This window comes from Argopecten irradians, unplaced genomic scaffold, assembly GCF_041381155.1.
Source record: "Argopecten irradians isolate NY unplaced genomic scaffold, Ai_NY scaffold_0521, whole genome shotgun sequence".
In the NCBI taxonomy this organism is placed as follows: domain Eukaryota; kingdom Metazoa; phylum Mollusca; class Bivalvia; order Pectinida; family Pectinidae; genus Argopecten; species Argopecten irradians.
The window spans coordinates 30,887-52,683 of record NW_027187988.1 but is presented as its reverse complement, the minus strand read 5'-3'; the positions used below and the strand labels follow the sequence as shown (position 1 = coordinate 52,683).

Below are 21,797 nucleotides of genomic sequence, written 5' to 3'. Positions count from 1 at the left end.
GGATACTGTTCTAATACGCCCTACCTGCTATGAGTGTTCGTGGAAAGTATCTCTGCTGGTTTTTAGAGTTTATGCTTCCGGAAATGAAACCTGCTACAAAAATATGATATTTTCAGCAATGTTTCCATGGTTAACAAAAAAAGTACAAAAAGTGAAAACCTTAAAATAGCAAAAGGCACAAACTAGACCATAAGACTAATGTATCTATTGAGTTCTGTGCATATATCTGAACTGTTTTCCAGTTATGCTGCGGAAACGAACCTGGTACAAAAAATATGATATTTTCAGCAATGTTTCCATGGTTACGGAAAAAAAGTGCAAAAAATGAAAAACCTAAAAATAGCAAAAGGCACTACTAGACCATAAGAACAATGTGTCTATGAAGTTTCATGGAAATATCTCTGCTGGTTTTAGAGTTGTGCTCCGGAAACGATTCTTACACAAAAATCTGCCATTTTCAGCAATGTTTCCATGGTTACAGGAAAAAAGTACAAAAAGTGAAAACCTTAAAATAGCAAAAGGCACTACTAGACCATAAGATTAATGTATCTATTGAGTTCTGTGCATATATCTCAACTGTTTTTCCAGTTATGCTGCGGAAACGAACCTGGTACAAAAATATGATATTTTTCAGCAATGTTTCCATGGTTACGGAAAAAGTGCAAAAAAATGAAAACCTAAAAATAGCAAAAGGCACTACTAGACCATAAGAACCAATGTGTCTATGAAGTTTCATGGAAATATCTCTGCTGGTTTTTAGAGTTGTGCTCCGGAAACGATTCTTACACAAAAATCTGCCGTTTTCAGCAATGTTTCCATGGTTACAGAAAAAAGTACAAAAAGTGAAAACCTTGAAATAGCAAAAGGCACTACTAGACCATAAGACCAATGGTGTCTATGAAATTTCGTGGAAAATATCACTTCTGGTTTTAGAGTTATGCTCCGGAAACGACGCCTGGTACATAAATATGATATTTTCAGCAATTTTTCCATGGCAACGGAAAAAAAATGAAAAAAACTGAAAACATAAAAATGAGCAAAAGGCCATACTAGATCCAATAAGACCAATGTGTGTAAAGAAGGTTTCGTGAAAATATCTCTTAACTGGTTTTAGAGTTATGCTCCGGAAACCATCTTCCGCACGGACGGACTGGGAACCCATTATGTATATCCCCCGCGCGACTTCATTGGGCGGGGGATAATTAAAAAATAGCCAGGTCAATACTGACATGTATACTAGAGTGCTAAATCATTAAGCATTACTATACCACCCAGACACAAGTAGCCAACGATTTTTAAGCTCACCCTGGTCCCGAAGGGCCGGTAGGGGGCTTATGTCATGGCGCAGGCGTCCGTCGTCCGTCCGTCGTCCGTCCGTCCGTCTGTCCGTCAACATTTCCTTTAAATCGCTACTAGTCATAGAGTTCTGCATGGATTGTAACCAAATTTTGCCACAAACATCCTTGGGGGAAGGGGAACAGAACTTGTATAAATTTTGGCTCTGACACCCCGGGGGCAGGAGGGGCGGGGCCCAATAGGGGAAATAAAGGGTAAATCCTTTAAATCGCTACTTGTCATAGAGTTCTGAATGGAATGTAACAAAATTTGGCCACAAACATCCTTGGGGGGAAGGGGAACAGAACTTGTATAAATTTTGGCTCTGGACCCCCCCCGGTAGGAGGGGCGGGGCCCAATAGGGGAAATAGAGGTAAATCCTTTAAATCGCTACTAGTCATAGAGTTCTACATGGATTGTAACTAAATTTTGCCACAAACATCCTTGGGGGAAGGGGAACAGAACTTGTTAGCTCACCTGGTCCGAAGGACCAAGGTGAGCTTATGCCATACCGTGGCGTCCGGCGGCGTCCGGCGTCCGTCGTCCGTCGTCCGTCGTCCGTCCGTCCGTCCGTCCGTCAACAATCGACTTCTTCTCCATAACCGCTGGTCGGATTTCAACAAAATTTGGCTGGTAGCATCCTTATGGGCTACTAACTGAAAATTGTACAAATGATGGGTCTGACCCCCCAGGGGCCTGAGGGGCGGGGCCAAAAGGGGGTCAATTTGGCTATTTCCATATAAACGACTTCTTCTCTGAAACCAAGCATGGGATAGCACCCATAATGCAATGGTAGCATCCTTATAGGGTGGGGATTCAAAATTGTACAAATGATGGGGCTGACCCCCCGGGGGCCTGAGGGGCGGGGTCAAATGGGGTCCATTTGGCTATTTCCATATAAACGACTTCTTCTCTGAAACCAAGCATGGGATAGCACCCATAATGCAATGGTAGCATCCTTATAGGGTGGGGATTCAAAATTGTACAAATGATGGGGCTGACCCCCCGGGGGCCTGAGGGGCGGGGTCAAATGGGGTCAATTTGGCTATTTCCATATAAACGACTTCTTCTCTGAAACTAAGCATGAAATAGCACTCATAATGCAATGGTAGTATCGTTATAGGGTAGGGATTAAAAATTGTACAAATGATGTGGCTGACCCCCCAGGGGCCTGAGGGGTGGGGTCAAAAGGGGTCAATTTGGCTATTTCCATATAAACGACTTCTTCTCTGAAACCAAGCATGGGATAGCACCCATAATGCAATAGTAGCATCCTTATAGGGTGGGGATTCAAAATTGTACAAATGATGGGGCTGACCCCCGGGGGCCTGAGGGGGCGGGGTCAAATGGGGTCAATTTGGCTATTTCCATATAAACAACTTCTTCTCTGAAACTAAGCATGAGATAGCACTCTATAATGCAATGGTAGTAGTATCTTTATAGGTTGGGGATTCAAAATTGTACAAATGATGTGGCTGACCGCCGGGGGGCCTGAGGGGCGGGGTCAAAAGGGTTCAATTTGGCTATTTCCATATAAACGACTTCTTCTCTGAAACCAAGCATGGGATAGCACCCATAATGCAATGGTAGCATCCTTATAGGATGGGATTCAAAATTGTACAAATGATGGGGCTGACCCCCAGGGGGCCTGAGGGGCGGGGTCAAAAGGGGCCAATTTGGCTATTTCCATATAAACGACTTCTTCTCTGAAACTAAAGCGCATGGTATAGCACCCATAATGCAATGGTAGCATATTTATAGGGTGGGGATTCAAAATTGTGCAAATGATGGGGCTGACCCCCAAGGGGGCCTGAGGGGCGGGGTCGAAAGTGGCCAATTTGGCTATTTCCATATAAACGACTTCTTCTCTGAAACTAAGCACGGTATAGCACCCATAATACAATGGTAGTATCCTTATAGTGTGGGAATTCAAAATTGTGCACATGATAGGGCTGACCCCCCGGGGGCCTGAGGGGCGGGGTCAAAAGTGGTCAATTTCCATATAAATGACTTTTTTGTCTGCAACTAAACATGGGATTACGCTCATAATGCAATGGTAACATCCTTATAGGGTTTGGATTCAAAATTTTGCAAATGATGGGGCTGACCCCCGGGGGGCCTGAAGGGTGGGGTCAAAAGGGGTCAATTTAGCTATTTCCATATAAACGACTTCTTCTCTGCAACTAAGAATGGAAGAGCACTTATAATGCAATGGTAGCATCCTTATAGGGTTGGGATTTGAAATTGTACAAATGATAGGGCTGACCCCCGGGGCCTTAGACGGCAATAGATGCGAGGTCAAAAGGTCAATTAGGCTACTATTTTCATATAAATTACTTTGTCTCTGAACCTATGTATTGGATAGCATATTTGTATGGTATCAATATCATCATTGTATGGTTGTGATTCAAAATTAAACTTTGGGAGTCAATTTTGCTTATTTTTCTAATTGTCTGAGTCTTGTGATAATTACTAACAAAAAACCAGGTGAGCGATACAGGCCCTCTGGGCCCTCTTGTATAAATTTTGGGCTCTGACCCCGCGGGGGCAGGAGGGGCGGGGCCCAAGAGGGGGAAATAGAGGTAAATCCTTTAAATCGCTACTTGTCATAGAGTTATACATGGAATGTAACCCAAATTGCTGCCCCACACAAACAATACCTTGGGGTGATCTGGGGGAACTACTGAACCTTGTATAAAACATTTCTTCGGCTCTGTACCCCCTCCAGCCCCCCGCGGTGGCCCAGGCAGATAGTCGGGTGGCCCAACACAAGGGGAAATCTAGAGGTAAAAAATCCATTAAATCGCTAACTCAGACATAGAGTTCTTACACATGGATTGTAAACTAAATTGTGCCACATAACTATCCTTGGGGGACAGGGAACGCCCAGAACTTGTATAATTCTTTGCTCTGACCCCCGCACACCGGGACACGGGACGGCGAGGCCCGGGCCCACAATAAGCAGTTGGAAGAATAGAGAGTAAAAATTCTTTAACAATCGCAACAAGTCATAAGAGCATTCTACAGATGGAATGTAACAAAATTTGGCCACAATCATCCTTGGGGGAAGGGGAACAGAACTTTGTAATAAATTTTGGCTCTGACCCCCCCGGGTAGGAGGGGCGGGGCCCAATAGGGGAAATAGAGGTAAATCCTTTAAATCGCTACTAGTCATAGAGTTCTACATGGATTGTAACTAAATTTTTGCCACAAACATCCTTGGGGGAAGGGGAACAGAACTTGTATAAAATTTTGGCTCTGACCCCCCGGGGGCAGGAGGGCGGGGCCCAAGAGGGGAAATAGAGGTAAATCCTTTAAATCGTCTACTTGTCATAGAGTTCTACATGGATTGTAACCAAATTTGGCCACAAACATCCTTGGGGGAAGGGGAACAGAACTTGTATAAATTTTGGCTCTGACCCCCCCGGGTAGGAGGGGCGGGGCCCAATAGGGAAATAGAGGTAAATCCTTTAAATCGCTACTAGACATAGAGTTCTACATGGATTGTAACTAAATTTTGCCACAAACATCCTTGGGGGAAGGGGAACAGAACTTGTATAAATTTTGGCTCTGACCCCCCCGGGGGCAGGAGGGGCGGGGCCCAATAGGGGAAATAGAGGTAAATCCTTTAAATCGCTACTTGTCATAGAGTTCTACATGGATTGTAACCAAATTTGGCCACAAACATCCTTGGGGGAAGGGGAACAGAACTTGTATAAATTTTGGCTCTGGCCCCCCGGGGGCAGGAGGGGCGGGGCCCAATAGGGGAAATAGAGGTAAATCCTTTAAATCGCTACTAGTCATAGAGTTCTGCATGGAATGTAACCAAATTTGGCCAGAAATATCCTTGGGAGAATAAGAACTGAGTTTGTATAAATTTTGGCTCTGGTCCCCGGGGCAGGAGGGGCGGGGCCCAATAGGGGAATTATAGGTAAATTCTATAAATTGCTACTTAATTGTCCTAGAGTTTTGTATGGATTGTAACTAAGTTTGGCCACAAACATCCTTCGGGGTAGGAGAACAGAACTTGTATAAATTTTGGCTCTGACCCCCCGGGGGCAGGAGGGGCGGGGCCCAATAGGGGAAATAGAGGTAAATCCTTTAAATCGCTACTTGTCATAGAGTTCTACATGGATTGTAACCAAATTTGGCCACAAACATCCTTGGGGGAAGGGGAACAGAACTTGTATAAATTTTGGCTCTGACCCCCCCGGGTAGGAGGGGCGGGGCCCAATAGGGGAAAATAGAGGTAAATCCTTTAAATCGCTACTAGACATAGAGTTCTACATGGATTGTAACTAAATTTTGCCACAAACATCCTTGGGGGAAGGGGAACAGAACTTGTATAAATTTTGGCTCTGACCCCCTGGGGGCAGGAGGGGCGGGGCCCAATAGGGGAAATAGAGGTAAATCCTTTAAATCGCTACTAGTCATAGAGTTCTGCATGGAATGTAACCAAATTTGGCCAGAAATATCCTTGGGAGAATAAGAACTGAGTTTGTATAAAATTTTGGCTCTGGTCCCCGGGGCAGGAGGGGCGGGGGCCCAATAGGGGAATTTATAGGTAAATTCTATAAATTGCTACTTAATTGTCCTAGAGTTTTGTATGGATTGTAACTAAATTTTGCCACAAACATCCTTTGGGGTAGGAGAACAGAACTTGTATAAATTTTGGCTCTGACCCTCAGGGGGCAGGAGGGGCGGGGCCCAATAGGGGAAATAGAGGTAAATCCTTTAAATCGCTACTTCTCATAGAGTTCTGCATGGATTGTAACCAAATTTGGCCAGAAACATCATTTGTGGAAGGGGAACAGAACTTGTATAAATTTTGGCTCTGACGCCCAGGGAGCAGGAGGGGTGGGGCCCAATAGGGGATTTAGAGGTTAATATTAAAATTCCTTCAGAAAAGAAACAATGAACCTGTATTCAGAAAATTATTTGGCATTTACAAACAGGTGAGCGATACAGGCCCTCTGGGCCTCTTGTTATAAGCTTAATGGTACAGTGTACATGGAATATGGCCCCATCATTTATCTAACGTCACATTAAAGCGATGCGATGTATATAAGTTCATATTTTCCTATTTAATTGTTACACCTCCATGAAGTTCATCAGTTTTACATTGTTATTTGCAATATCGGGGCATGTGTATCAGAGACCAAAAACATGTTCTAAGAAAAATATACACACGTGTGTTCAAAGTGGTCCCGTGCTTTTTATCGGGGGGTTGCCAGTGGAAGGTTACTAAAGCATGAGCAAAAGAAAAAAATGAGCTGCCACTCTTCTCCTTAGATACCACACTGTCATACACTAGGGGGATGTCTCAGAAACAATTTCCTGAAAAAATATATAATCGTTAATATAAATTTTTTTGTATTTCAACTGCATGTATATGAACTTTGCATTGTTGTTCCTGCTTTAGCGTTCAGCAAACAGTGAGTGGGGACACAATTGGTTCGCCCCGTTTGTCAGTATAATGTGACCGGGGTGGGGTGGGTTGTGCTTTGGTGTCTTCGGCCGGCATGCTTCAGTGATATAGCACTATAAAAGGGCAACAGTTCACTATACAAGAAGACACAACACTAACATACCGCAGTCTCCCAAAAAAAGCACCTCGCACAACATACACGCAACACACCGCATACATGGGAGGCCGTCCTTAAATGACCATTAGCTGTTAATAGGACGTTAATAAATCAAAACAAACAAACAAACAACTTGCATTGTCAGCTTTTAAACAATGCTGGGTATCTTGTGACATAGTCTTTTGACTTGACCGACGCAAAACGTTTAACTAAATCAAGCTTCTCAATAGCAGGTCTCCCTAGTAAAGGTTTACATAGTCCATTTACAACATAGATCTCAGTCGAGATCTGGGACTTTCCAGACTTAAGTGTTCCCACAAATTTTCCTGCTACATCTAACGGGTCTTTCCAGGTCCTAGTAGTAATTCGGGCTGACCGTGTGTAACTACATAGTTCCTAACTAATGAAGGCATGATGCTCCTGGGTAATGGCGGTTATCATCTGACCCCTGTGTCTATCTTGAACTCCATTGATGACACTTCACCATTGTTATGGTTACTTTCATTGATCTCTATTATCTGAAATGTTCGATATGCGCCTAAGAATTCTTGCTCCTTGAATTTTCAATCGACAAAGCACCTTATATGTATCCAAATTTAGGTTAAAGAGTCCTAAGATTAATGGGACATTGTGGACACTCTACATATGCTGCTCGGACACTTTTCCCTAGCGATGATAATGGATTTCATTTCCGATATCTATGGCTTGATTTTCTGTCATTCAGGTACCTTGGTTACTTTTATTTTAAAAAGTTCTGTCTGTTTTGACGACCCTGTATCCTGGGGCTGTTTTTTTTTTTAGCTATTTTTACTGAAAAAGCTCCTCTTTCTAGAACAAATATACTGCCATAGTGCAGTTTAATTGCAATAAACAACGTCTGTGGTATTTCCTTAAATAGAATAGTTTCAAAAATGTCTACAAAAACTATAGCATGAACGTCTATAATTGAAAAATAGTGAGGATAATTTGCATCAGTGGTAGAGATCGGTGGCCTAATTCTCGCCAGTCATTTGCATATATTTAAGGATGTATTCTTCTGTGGTTTCAGTCCCGTTAAAGTCTCGTTTCGACATAGATCAAAAACGTTATGATATTTTCAAATACGATTTATCAATATCTCTAGCATGTGGTCTGTAGCAAATTTTGTCAAAAAATTACATTTCTATTTTTTAGTAGATTTTTTTACACAGCGATTTTAAGAAATGGACCATTTGGCGGCCATTTTGAAATTGTGTCTTTTTTGGCTTTGAGTAGAGCCACCGTTTTCCCACTTTTTTACTTAAATTGTTTTTACTTAAATCATCACTGCGTCAGCATTTTTAGCTGTATCGAGTTAATTTTTGCTGTAAATCTTCACTGGGTTCATGTTAATTAAAATATTGAACATTGATGTGTGAAATGATACACTTTTGTCACTTTATTTCTACATTTAATGGTAATTTGAGCACTTTTATTTTTTAGTCAAAAATATTGAAAAATAACAAATATTTAAATGGGGCAAAAAAGTAAGCACACGGACCCCCCCATTTTTCTGTCTGATTTAGAAAGAACAACCCTTTCCCTATTGATATGCAAACTATTGACAAAAGTTTAATACCAGAACTTTTTCTTTAAAGGGTTAAATTTGACAAAAATGGCTGAAAATGGTGCATTTTGGAGCTCAAAATTAAGGGGTAGGGGTAGCATATGTTGTTATTTTGAAAAAAAGTATGACTCTTATTAATCATAACTGGTATATCTTTAATGAAGACTGCTTGAAAATGAATTCTACAAACATCCATACATATCAAACACCTCATTAGGGAATTGTGGCTTTAAATTCTAGTGTATGTGGTCAAAACGGCTAAATTCCAATAAAATCCCAATATTTTGTCATTTTGGTATCTTTGAGTGACAATAGCTCAAAAACGAGCACACGGACATATGTTTTTTCTTCCATTTTCTTTCTTGGTATGAACTCCTATTTCCAAAAATCTATATGAGAAAAAAAAGTTTAATACAAGAAAATTTTGACTTCTCAGGAGGAGTACATCCTTAATGTAAACTTCCAGTTTGGGTAACACTAAGTGAAGGAATTGTCAGGATTTTGGTATGTAAGTACCATATGGTACTTTGATAATTAGCATTTCATAATCTATCACATAATGACAATATTTGAATTTCATCGTGACATACGAAAGAACAAAAAGTTGTTTGTATTCACATGTATTGATATTGATAGTCATTTTTTGAGGGGGGGGAAGTGGTATGTTCGTAATTGTGATCATGTCATTACGAATGGCCTACTGAATTTAACCAAGTCTCTCTCAAACCAGGAACGCTTTTGACCTAAGTACGCATCAAGCGTCTGGATGATTTAATGCAGAAACTAACAAACACGATAAATTCTGAGTTACGCTGAGCTCCTTATCTCAATTCTCACGGATTGTCCCAACTAACGCATCCGTGTCATTAACGAGGGAATATTATAGTACATGATCACAAGATACAATGAAATATCGTGACAACATCACTCGCCAATAGTGTAAAAGGCCCAATGTAAACAAAGATGTCATCAACGCAAAGCGGACACTTGGAGTTAACCTGTGTTAGAATTGTGATGTAAACTTGCAAGCTAAGAGATATTTTCCATTTAAATTAACACCAGCGTAATAAATTGCATTTCTCATATCTGAAAAACACTGAAGAATATTTGAACACTGCGATGTGGCAAGCCTCCTTGCTAGTAAACTACGGAAATTATTTTATATACAGTATTGCTGCTCAACTGAAATCCAAACCCAAAAATCCCTGCATTTAACCTTGTATTCAATCCACAACATCAAGAAATATTTACACAAAATCAAAAAGCTCATACCAACATTTGGCATCAGAATTTCAAAATTTTTGCTGGAACTTAATATAACTTTCGACAACCATTGATGAGTACACCGTATCGGATATACCACCATGGCTCATTCAAACACCTGATATCAATTTATCTCTACAATGAGAGGGCAAAAGCCAGTGCTTTACCCGAAGAGAACACAAATCCTCCCTTTCGGGAGTGCATTTAGGGCCTTCCCTGACCATGTTAAGATCTACACTGACGGATCAAAAGATGGTGATAATGGTTGCGGCAGCAAGCCTCTGCTGTACATCTAATCAAACTGACTCTCTATCCGACTCCCGATACTAGCCTCCATTTTCTCTGGCGGAAGCATGTGCTATCGGTTCTGGCGGCTTTGACCATATCGAAGAACACCGCATTGAAAAAGGCAATCATCTGTTTCAGACTCTCTCTTTCGGTTCATTCAGGCTTTGAAAATCAAGAAGCCCTAGAAATACTCTAATTAATCCAAATCTTTTAAGACCTGAAGCATTTCGATTTTCTTCTAATATACTCTAATTATCTTATCATCTTGGATTACCTAAGTCATGTGGGTTTAAAGGGGCATGTAAGAACAGATCTTGATAAAAGCAAGCTATGACTGCGTCTTCGCCTAGCTACCAAACAGATTTGAAACAACACATTTCACCTGACATCACAACCTTCAAATTCAGTCTAGACAATCAAACACACTTTGTGCCTAACTAAGGTGGGTCTTACGAAACCCTAAATTATTAATAAACAATCATTAATTGTGTTTGTTTGTTTGTTTGATTAATTAACGTCCTATTAAAGCTTATGGTCATGTACAGGTGGCACTCCCCATGTATGCGGTGTGTTGCATGTATGTTGTTGCGAGGTGCGTTATTTCAGGATGACTGGCGCGGTAATATTTCATGTTGTGTCTTCTTGTCTTAGTGGAACTTTTTGCCCTTTTTATAGTGCTATATCACTGAAAGCATGCCGCCAGATAAAGGACACTCAGCGACACTACTCCGACATGTACACTCAAGGACATTTCATCGTCTCATCAACATTGTGCATGATCAACATTTTTCTCGTGTGTTTTAGCCAAATTTATTTTATCCCATGCAAAACTTTTTTTTTTTAAAACAAATTAACGTTTACAATCTGTGTTTTAGTCCTTACTTGCTTTTTCTTACCCTGAACTTTTATCCTGATATTAATGCATGACTTGTAGTTTGGCCCTAAATGACCTTAGTTGTCGATGGGCCGTAAAACTCAAACAAACAAACGGAATTATTTTGGTATTTGGAGACAGAAGCAGTGAAAATCGTAAGTTTCATTTCGTTTTGCTTCTTTGCCTAACATGCCTATGGGTCGGTATATTATTATATGAACTATTTGACAGACATCGGCACATGAAATGAACTTACAACATCAAGAGTATGTTTGTATTCCTGCTAACATCCATATAATCGACGTTTTATTTTATTACAACCCAACGAACAAAATTGAATATCAAGATTCATTTTTGGTATTATTTTCTATAGCGATGACATAAAATTTAATATTAATGCACAGAGTCAATTTACCAGATGGTCAATATGTCTATAAATATCACAAAGCATGTGTTTATTTGTAGGCAAAAAACAATGCATGACTTTCATTTGGCATATTGATATAAATCCATACACCAATATGTACATGTGTAATACACATGTGAATACAGAGGGTTTTTTTAAATACAAGAATTGTAATGCTAGATTTAATTAAGACAATTAACATAGATCTGGAAATTTTAAAATTGGCGGTATGAACTTAAAAACATCGATTAAACAGTCACTACATATATAACTGCATGGATTAAGAGAATATGTATAAGAACACTTACCAAAATAAACAATAACCTGTGCACTGTAATATAGCATACATGGCCATCTTGTTGACCGATTGGTCCCCAAAATACAATATGCACAACTATGGCCTAGGGAAACCTACATATGAAATTTTGAGACAGATCCCTTCAGTACTTTCTGAGAAATAGCGATAAACAAACTTTAAGTATCAAAGTCCAAGATGGCTGCCTGGCGGCCATCTTGTTGACCGATTTGGTCCCAAAAATGCAATATGCACAACTAGGGTCATAGGGCCATAAGTAATGTGAGGACAGATCCCTTCAAGAAATCGCGATAACAAGAATTGTTAACGGACGGACGGACGGATAGACGACGGACCACGGACAAAAAGCGATGTGAATTAGCCCACCATCTGATGATGATGGGCGGCTAAAAAACCCATCATTGATTGCAAGGTCAAGGGGAGTAACTTGTACATGACAATTTCAAAATTGACTAGGGTACACGAAATTTGGCAGTCCGGAAAATTTGTAATCTGGATGGTTTAGGCTGGGAACGAAGGTGTCTGAATTATCGAGGGTCCACTGTACATGTCAATGTATACAAATAACACATTGATTTTGAAAATGGTTGTTTTAATATTTAATTCACAGTGTCCATTTAATGCATTATATAGATACAGTATTGTACTGAATCTGACTTTGATATGATTTTTCTTCAATATTGCAGCAAAGTATTAAGAACTGCTCATTACTTACTAATATGCATCATTGTGTGTATCACAGAAGAGAACTAGAAAAAAATAATGTATTGTGATGTTATTTCATATCTTCTTGTAGTATCTGACTATGGATGTCCAAAGGAAATATTTACAGATCAGGGATCTCAGTTTGAAGGAAAGTTGTTTAAAGAACTGTGCAAATTCTTGGGGATGGAATGGTGGAACAGTTAAACAGAACGGTTAAAGACATGCTCTCACAGTACATCAGTGAAAATAGATTGGGACGAATATATAGATGGGAGTTATTATGGCTTATAATAGCACTCCACATCAAAGTAGTGGTATTTCGCCTCACAGGATGGTTTTCGGAGAGGAGATGTGTGTTCCATTAGATATGACCAAGAATTTGCTGTCAAGGAATGGACGTTACATTTAAATGTCAAAATGTCAAACTTTTCAACGTGCTTTGAATTAAAAGTTTCTTTCTTTAAAAGTTTCTTGTTTGGTTCAATAATTCATCATGCAAAGAGGCAGATAATAAATCAACTGATACCTGAAGAAATGCACATTTTAATTTTCCTTTTTATTTTGGATGCAACGAGGACAATGGAATTTAATGTGTTATTTATTATCAATGTAACAGTTCAAATGTACGATTCCTGTCGTTTGAATTTAAAATTTGATTATAAAAAATCATTTTTTTGATACTGCAGTTAAGGAAAAAGTGTTTTTTTGTAAATGACAAAAATGGACTTTGTTATGTAACAAGGACACAAAAGCAGGAAAAACAAAAGTGGAATGCAACAAACAGATAGATAGCGAGATACCATTGTTGTTTTGCACACATATCTCATATGATTTCTATTTAAATAATATGCCCATCTCAGGAAGGCTATATTTAAGGATTGTTTAAGGTCATTTCTCGGTGAAAACCTGTCTTTCTTTCAGCTTAATTCTTACAATTCTTACGCCCTAGTGTTACTAATCGGTTGAGATTTCATCTTCGATAATCAACTATAATCGATTAATGTCAACCAATCGATTTTTTTATTATTAATCCCTCAGCCTAGCTGAAATAACATAATTCATTATGATCAAAACATTAGTGCTCATTTTGGCTAAGGATTGAATAGGGCTATTTGTGTTTTTGATACGATCATCAATGTTTACATCTCGTAATCGATTGTCGAACTGCAACAGCAGGGAAAACACCCCTTTCAGGGGGATTGCGCATTTTCGAGAGTATGCCACACAAAGCTAAGTTGATAACTGTCATGCAGTTTCATATTCTATCTGTGTCATTGTCTCATAAAAAGACATGGTATTTAGACTAATCTTGTAAATAAAGAAAAAATAGACACAGCACACTCAATTTGGTTATGGATTTAATTTCATTTTGCATTAAATTTCATATTACATTAAATTTCATTTTGCAAAATTTCAAAATTTCAAATTTATTGTTCCGGGTCATCAATTCACAAGGAATCTGAAAAATAAACAAGAGGCCCAAAGGGCCTTAACGGTCATCTGACTACCTTGGCATTAGTAAAATTAATTATATATGGTGTCACTTTGTCAGGACTATGTCAGGATCATTTTCAATTTCTTTCAACAAATTTTATTTCAAACAAGATGCCCAAGGGCCTTAACATATAGGAAATTAATTAGATATAGTGTCATTGTAGCCATCTTCGATTTTGGATCGACCCAAAAATAACAACACTTTGTCGGGACCATGTCGGGATCATTTCATGCAAGTTTCAGCCAAATCGCACCAGTAGAACTTGAGAAGAAGTTCAAAATGTGTTTTTAAGATGGCGGCTGTGGCGGCCATCTTGGATTTCGGATCGACCCGAAAAATAACAACACTTTGTCGGGACCATGTCAGGATCATTTCATGCAAGTTTCAGCCAAATCGCACTGGTAGAACTTGAGAAGAAGTTCAAAATGTGTTTTCAAGATGGCGGCCATCTTGGATTTCGGAACGACCCGAAAAATAACAACGCTTTGTCGGGACCATGTCAGGATCATTTCATGCAAGTTTCAGCGAAATCGCACCGGTAGAACTTGAGAAGAAGTTCAAAATGTGTTTTCAAGATGGCGGCTGTGGCGGCCATCTTGGATTTTGGATCAACCCGAATAATAACAACACTTTGTCGGGACCATGTCAGGATCATTTCATGCAAGTTTCAGCCAAATCGCACTGGTAGAACTTGAGAAGAAGTTCAAAATGTGTTTTCAAGATGGCGGCCATCTTGGATTTCGGAACGACCCGAAAAATAACAACGCTTTGTCGGGACCATGTCAGGATCATTTCATGCAAGTTTCAGCGAAATCGCACCGGTAGAACTTGAGAAGAAGTTCAAAATGTGTTTTCAAGATGGCGGCTGTGGCGGCCATCTTGGATTTTGGATCAACCCGAATAATAACAACACTTTGTCGGGACCATGTCAGGATCATTTCATGCAAGTTTCAGCCAAATCGCACCGGTAGAACTTGAGAAGAAGTTCAAAATGTGTTTTCAAGATGGCGGCCATCTTGGATTTCGGATCGACCCGAAAAATAACAACACTTTGTCGGGACCATGTCAGGATCATTTCATGCAAGTTTCAGCGAAATCGCACCGGTAGAACTTGAGAAGAAGTTCAAAATGTGTTTTCAAGATGGCGGCTGTGGCGGCCATCTTGGATTTTGGATCAACCCGAAAAATAACAACACTTTGTCGGGACCATGTCAGGATCATTTCATGCAAGTTTCAGCCAAATCGCACTGGTAGAACTTGAGAAGAAGTTCAAAATGTGTTTTCAAGATGGCGGCTGTGGCGGCCATCTTGGATTTCGGATCAACCCGAAAAATAACAACACTTAGTCGGGACCATGTCAGGATCATTTCATGCAAGTTTCAGCGAAATCGCACCGGTAGAACTTGAGAAGAAGTTCAAAATGTGTTTTCAAGATGGCGGCTGTGGCGGCCATCTTGGATTTCGGATCGACCCGAAAAATAACAACACTTTGTCGGGACCATGTCAGGATCATTTCATGTAAGTTTCAGCTAAATGGCACTGGTAGAACTTGAGAAGAAGTTCAAAATGTGTTTTCAAGATGGCGGCTGTGGCGGCCATCTTGGATTTCGGATCGACCCGAAAAATAACAACACTTTGTCGGGACCATGTCAGGATCATTTCATGTAAGTTTCAGCTAAATGGCACTGGTAGAACTTGAGAAGAAGTTCAAAATGTGTTTTCAAGATGGCGGCTGTGGCGGCCATCTTGGATTTCGGATCGACCCGAAAAATAACAACACTTTGTCGGGACCATGTCAGGATCATTTCATGTAAGTTTCAGCTAAATGGCACTGGTAGAACTTGAGAAGAAGTTCAAAATGTGAAAAGTTAACGCACGGCGGACGGCGGACGACGACGGACGAAACATGATGACTATAGGTCATCCTGACCCTTCGGGTCAGATGACCTAAAAAACAGCGGAATTCACAAGGAATATGAAAATACTTTGAAACCAAACTTAACCAACACAAGTTTAAGCTACACCAATACAATGTATTTTTCAATTAATCTCATCAGAATGTCCAGAGAGCAGAAAATCTAAATGATATGCCAAGCTATGGAATTTAAACACTTTTTTGAAATAGAACTATATTTATCATATACTCTCACCAAATTTGTAGTAGATTCTGGATCCAAAAATGCCAATTTCGGGGTCGGTCAACTCTCCCCTCACATCACTGTCCAGGAATGTATGAGAAATTGTCCCTGGTGACCTCCAGCCTTTTTTCCCTGATGGAAGGAAAAAAATCACCCATGGCCAATTCTCAACCTGATATACATGTAAATATCAAAGTATGCAATTTGTATTTAAACAGGAGTCAAGTGGTGTATTACCTACTAGAAAATTATTCTTCTGTCTTATTTTTAGATATTTTCTAAAATAGAATTCAATGAATGAAATGATGATGGGATGAAAAATTAGCCACAAGCCTTTAATCTGAAATAACATCATCCTCAATACCTAGAGATTGATTTAGCTAGTGTAACACTGTTCACAGTTGTTTGATAGACTTTTGTGGTTTTCCATATTATAAGATAAAACCAAATCCATGATGGCAACCAATCTAAATTGAATTTTAACAATAAAGCTTTATACTAGCACTTGAATACAAAATACCAGTATCTGATTTATCAGTCTTAAATCCTGTTCTTTAAAGATGACACTGACCCACAAAACAAAACATTCCAAAAGAATAACTTGAACCATGTAATTATGAAAAGTAAAAATTAAATAAAATTTAAAAATGAAAAATTAATAAATAACACTTTTTAACAGGCTCAACTTACAACAGCAAGGAAAACCCTGTCACCATGCATGAGTTATGGCAATATAACACCCACTCTGAAACCTGCAAGGATTTACAGTACTTTGATAAAAAAATTTGGGGAAAAACGAAACAAGAACTGTTGAATTTCAGTTGCATGAAGTACATATCATTTGACAAATCTTAATTGACCTTCAAAATTATATGGGTAAAAATAAGAACTAGCAGAGATGCCAACATTTTGTAATAGGAAATAGGAGCAGGGGGTCAAGGGGGCGGCAGCCCCCTTGTCAGGTCCAGGGCGAAGCCCTGGTGGGGGGTCTGGGGGGCGCCCCCCAGACGCTGACGATAATATAGAAATAAACATACTAATCTAACACTAAAATGAATAAAATGAACATTTTGTTTTTATTTTCTTTTAAACTCTGAAAGGTGTAAGTTTTTAATGCACAGTTTTACTCTGAAGGTGTAAAACAGTTTTTCAATGCACAGTTCTACTTTAACAGGGCCTTTCATAGGTTGCCTCCTTGAAAGTTCTACTTAGACAAAGCCTCATAGGTTGCTTTCTTGGCTTTTTTCAAGAGGGATGTTGAAGGATTTGATTTGAAGGCACTCTCTCCTCTGCTGTTCATGCAAACCTTGTGTGTGACTAAGGCACCCAGAGTACCTGTTTTCATATTTGGCCTAAATTTTGTTTTAGTTTTTGTTACAAAGCTGAAAATTCTTTCACAGTCTGTGTTTGAATGAAAAATTGTCAATATACCAAGCATCACTTTGGTCAGTAAGGGAAATCTGGCATTTCCAGTCATAGGGTGTATCAGCTTTCCAATTTTGTACCATGCTAAATCCATTCTGTCTGAATCCAAAATGTCTTGACTTAGTTCATGTACTTGGAATTGCAAAAACTCCTCTTCTAAATCATTTAAAGATTCCCCCACAATGCCTGCCAGAACTGGAAACCTCTGAACAAAGAAATTCACTGCATTAAATTCTATGTCTTTTCTCTGGGTAATATCTGCTACTCTAGCATTTACTAATACCTCATCACCAAATGGGAAATTCTTACACATGTATGTGCAAACAGCACAAAAATAAGCTCTGACTGCCTTGAAAAATGCATCAGTGTCAAGGTTAGGATTGTCCTGTATGAATGCACGTGCTTCCACACCAATAAAAAGGTTACTGTCCTCTTTCTGATTATCTCTGTCTTTAAAATTTACACTTTCTGGAGATCCAATCAGAACAGTTGGCTTCACAAACCTAGTAAGAATGCTTTGTAACAATCCCTGCAGCACACTGTGCAAAATATGAATGCAGGGTTTTTCATTTTGCAAAAGCTGATTTGCATTGTCAAACACAGGAATAACTGCTTTCAAAAATAAACAGTAAAGTTTGAAATTCCTACTTTTGAAGTTTTCATAAATAGATTTTGCCTTTTTAGCAGCAAAATTTGGCTCAGATTTCTGTGAAGTATTATCCATACTATCAGTCTGCTTCTTGCTGTCAGATTTGTGTGGATTTCTTGAAGTTGTCTCCCCTTTATCAGGCTGCTTTTTGCTTTGGTTACTATCAGTTTCCTTTGAGAATAAGAAATCTAACCCTCCTTTTGATGAAGATGCTGTCTGGTTATCAACTTTTTTGGATGACACTTTCTTGGCTGAAGATTTTGATGCTGTGGGGGAAACAAGTTTCTCAACAGGTTTAGAAGGTTTGTCCTTAACACTATCAGGTTTAGAAGGTTTGTCCTTAACACTATTAGGTTTAGAAGGTTTGTCCTTAACAGATTTCGATGGTTTGTCCTTAACAGGTTTTGAAGGTTTGTCCTTAACAGGTTTTGAAGGTTTCTGAGAAACACTTTTGGAACCTGTTGTGGTCTTACTCTCCTCCTTAAAGAATTCAGTGAGTGGTACCCATTGGCTCAACATTCTGTTTAGGCATATTCCTAATGAGAGCCATCTGGTTGAAACATGCTTTAAGATTTTTCGTACTTCCACATCATTAAGTTTTTGTAAATTCTGAAGCACTTTTTGTCTTTTAGAACTTTTGTCCAAATAATAATACACCTGTATCAGTTGGTCTTCAATTGAAAGAGGCAGGACATTTGCACCTTTTTCCGCTGCTAAGTGTATAAGATGACAAGGACAGCCTGAAAAAGAAAAGTGTGCACTTAATACAAAATATTTTATCTATTAACATGATTAAGTCAGAAATTGTTAAACAAAAAAATGACATTAACACCAACTTAGTGTTTATTTATCAAAATATTTCACATACACATGCATGTATACATATATATATTTGATTTATTAAATAAACTGTTACTATAATAGTGTGAATCTGTATGTTGGACTTTGGTTTGAGATCCAATATGTAGACAATAAAAATTATAGTGCAGAAACAGAATTCCCACCAAATTTTAGACAGACAGAATTCCTACAAAATTTTAGACAGACAGATGGAAAAAACAAACAAAATTCAGTAGTAGTTCACCACCACAAAATGTACTGCAGTAACACAAACGAATGTTGATTTTTGCTTGTGACACTTACCTATAAAATATATATTTTCATTTTCCTTCTTCACAAAAGCCAGTACTCCCTTGTGTACTCCTGTCATGACTGATGCATTATCTGCAGCGAAACTTAGGCAATTGGACCATGGGATTGCTCTTTCCTTTAGTTCATGATCCATCAGTCTATCAAAAATATCAAAGCTAGTAATTAACAAAATTGCAAGTACATGTACCTGAATCACATATTAAAGTATTAATTATACAAAATATTTCTCCTTGATCAGGCAAAATTTTAAAATTAGCTCAATTCAGTTAATTCAAATTGTGTAATAAATGCATTTTCAATATTTATATATAGTATACCAGGTGTAGTGTACACAAGATGATGCATAGAGTGAGAGTATGTATATTATATAGTTAATCATAAAATTAAATAAGGTCAATTTTTACATCAGACCATATGCATACATGTACGTGTAGCTTCGAGATGTAGCCTTTAATTTTATAACTTAATATGTGAAAGTTTTGCTTACCAATTATATAATTATGACCAATAATTTTTAGATCAACCATCAGTCTAACAGAACAGTGCAACTGTCAAAAACAGAGAAACAAAAACCAACATAACTAAAACAGTAACTAATATAAAGAAGTAATATATAAAACAATTTCACTCCACCTGATAAGTCACGGTGTTGAGTCATACAGTATCAAACAAAATAATATCAAAACACAGTCAAATTAAACAGATTAAAAGAAACAAGAAAATTTAATTTAACCAAGCTTCGTAAGTGTTCAGCAATAACATGCATGTACTGCATTTAACTGCAGCAAAACTTAAAACCATGATAAGACTAAGCTAAAGTTATCCTATGAATATCACTTCTTTGACAGCACACAAGAAATTAATATTGGATTTATTGAAGTATGTTTTCGCAAATCATTTTCATGCAACAAAAAATCAAACACTAATTCAAACACTAACGGATTATAAACAAATTTGGAAATTTAACTGAGTTATAATTTCATGTACCTGAATATGTTTTCCCCAGTACTTCGTCCTTCACACTCAGAAAGTGTTAGCATTGTTGTTGAAATAAGACCAACTGTGTCATCAAAGTACTTGACAATAATGGGATACAATTTCACATCGCCGTAGTCATTGGAACCATCAGTGGCAATCGAGAATGGTGCAGTTGAAATCACTTTGGTGATCTGATGATCATCATCTTCTGCCAAACAATGCGCAATGGCAGTCGACTTTGTACGAGCACAACTATATTTTTTGGCAATTTCAGAGTCAGGGAACATATTCCTAAACATTGTCCCAGCATTGTCAGCGAGAGTCAATGGGGCATTGTTCTCAATAATGAATTTGGTAAATATGACTTCGGCTCTTATAACTCCGTCATCACTGGAAGTAGATTTACTTGGAAAAAAATTTGAAATTTTTTGTCCTTCTCGTAACTTTGCCACTTCAACATGCTTCTTTGTTCCTATGTGTTTTTTAAGGTCGCCAATGCCGCCATGTGATATTGAAATATTGACATTGCAAACCGTGCAATACGCATGATTGACCCCCATTGCCGATTTTCTGAAACATGGAAAGGACTGTTCATATTCAGACATGTATTTTTGACTATGGAGTCGCACTTTCTTCCGAGGCGGTGTGCTTTCCTTGTCATCGTGACCACGTTTTTCCGCCATATTTGTTGTTGATTCTGACTCGGCACTCCTCGGAACTCAAGCTCCTACTTAATGGAACACGAGGTAGATGCCGAAGCGCAATGTCATGATCACAGGTCCGCTTGTTGGAGACGCTTAAATTACATCACTTCGGAAGAGCGCGTAAGTGATTACGATCATTGACTTCCGATTTGATAACTGGACAGCTGTGAAAATACGATAAAATAAAATTTTTGGTTGTTGACTTAATAAATCGGGGATTTTAAAGACAAAATCGGAGAGCGGATTTTGAGTGTTAAATTCGGAGCGGCTCCGCCCAAATCGGAGCTGTTGGCATCTCTGCAATAGGTGCATGGGCAGTTAGTGCTGAAAAAGGTATTATTTCATCTACCCTACCTGAGGACTGAAGGTTCTGTGGTAGATGACTCTGATTTCATTGTACCAGACTGACTTCGGTGTGTCTAACTCTGATTTCCTTGTACTAGATTGTGACTCAGATGGATGCAACTCTGATTTCGTTGTACCAGACTGTGACTCCAGTATGTCCGACTCTGATTTCCTTGTACTAGATTGTGACTCGGATGGATGCGACTCTGATTTCGCTGTACCAGACTGTGACTCTAATTTAGTTGAACAAGACTTTGACTCTGATGTAGGTGACTCGGATTTTGTTGTACCAGACTGTGACACAGATATAGGCGACTGAGATTTCGTTGTACCAGGCTGTAAGTCGGATGTAGGTGACTCAGATTTCGCTGTGCCAGACTGTAGCTTGGATGTGGCAGACTCGGATTCCATTGTACGAGACTGTGACTCGGATATAGGCAACTCGGATTTTGTTGTACAGACTTGGATGTAGGCGACCCTAATTTTATTGTATCAAACTCTGACTTGACCGAACCTGTTTCATCTACTTTCATTCCCATTGTGATGAGATAATC

The 21,797-nt window shown here is 38.9% G+C and overlaps 2 protein-coding genes across 2 annotated transcripts; both read right to left on the bottom strand.

Moving 5' to 3' along the window:
- Positions 1 to 17,043: 17,043 nt before the first annotated feature.
- On the bottom strand, positions 17,044 to 21,192 carry LOC138312914 (uncharacterized). Its single transcript, XM_069253628.1, has 4 exons — positions 20,204 to 21,192; positions 19,704 to 19,764; positions 19,208 to 19,353; positions 17,044 to 18,804 (listed from the first exon to the last, which is right to left on the bottom strand). The coding sequence occupies exons 3-4, from the start codon at positions 19,347 to 19,349 to the stop codon at positions 17,195 to 17,197; spliced, it is 1,752 nt and encodes a 583-aa protein (XP_069109729.1). The 5' UTR covers positions 19,350 to 19,353; positions 19,704 to 19,764; positions 20,204 to 21,192; the 3' UTR covers positions 17,044 to 17,194.
- Positions 21,002 to 21,654, bottom strand: LOC138312913 (uncharacterized). Its single transcript, XM_069253627.1, has 2 exons — positions 21,308 to 21,654; positions 21,002 to 21,062 (listed from the first exon to the last, which is right to left on the bottom strand). Exons 1-2 carry the CDS (start codon positions 21,652 to 21,654, stop codon positions 21,002 to 21,004), a joined length of 408 nt encoding a protein of 135 aa, XP_069109728.1.
- Positions 21,655 to 21,797: the final 143 nt, after the last annotated feature.

Excerpts from the sequence above, each read along its gene's own strand:
- LOC138312914 (XM_069253628.1), bottom strand. The coding sequence starts at position 19,349 with ATGGATCATGAACTAAAGGAAAGAGCAATCCCATGGTCCAATTGCCTA. Across the intron at positions 18,805-19,207 it reads TGAAAATATATATTTTATAG|GCTGTCCTTGTCATCTTATA; the intron begins GTAAGTGTCACA and ends TTTCTTTTTCAG.
- LOC138312913 (XM_069253627.1), bottom strand. The coding sequence starts at position 21,654 with ATGGAATCCGAGTCTGCCACATCCAAGCTACAGTCTGGCACAGCGAAA. Across the intron at positions 21,063-21,307 it reads TCAGAGTTAGACACACCGAA|CTGTCCAGTTATCAAATCGG; the intron begins GTCAGTCTGGTA and ends GTATTTTCACAG.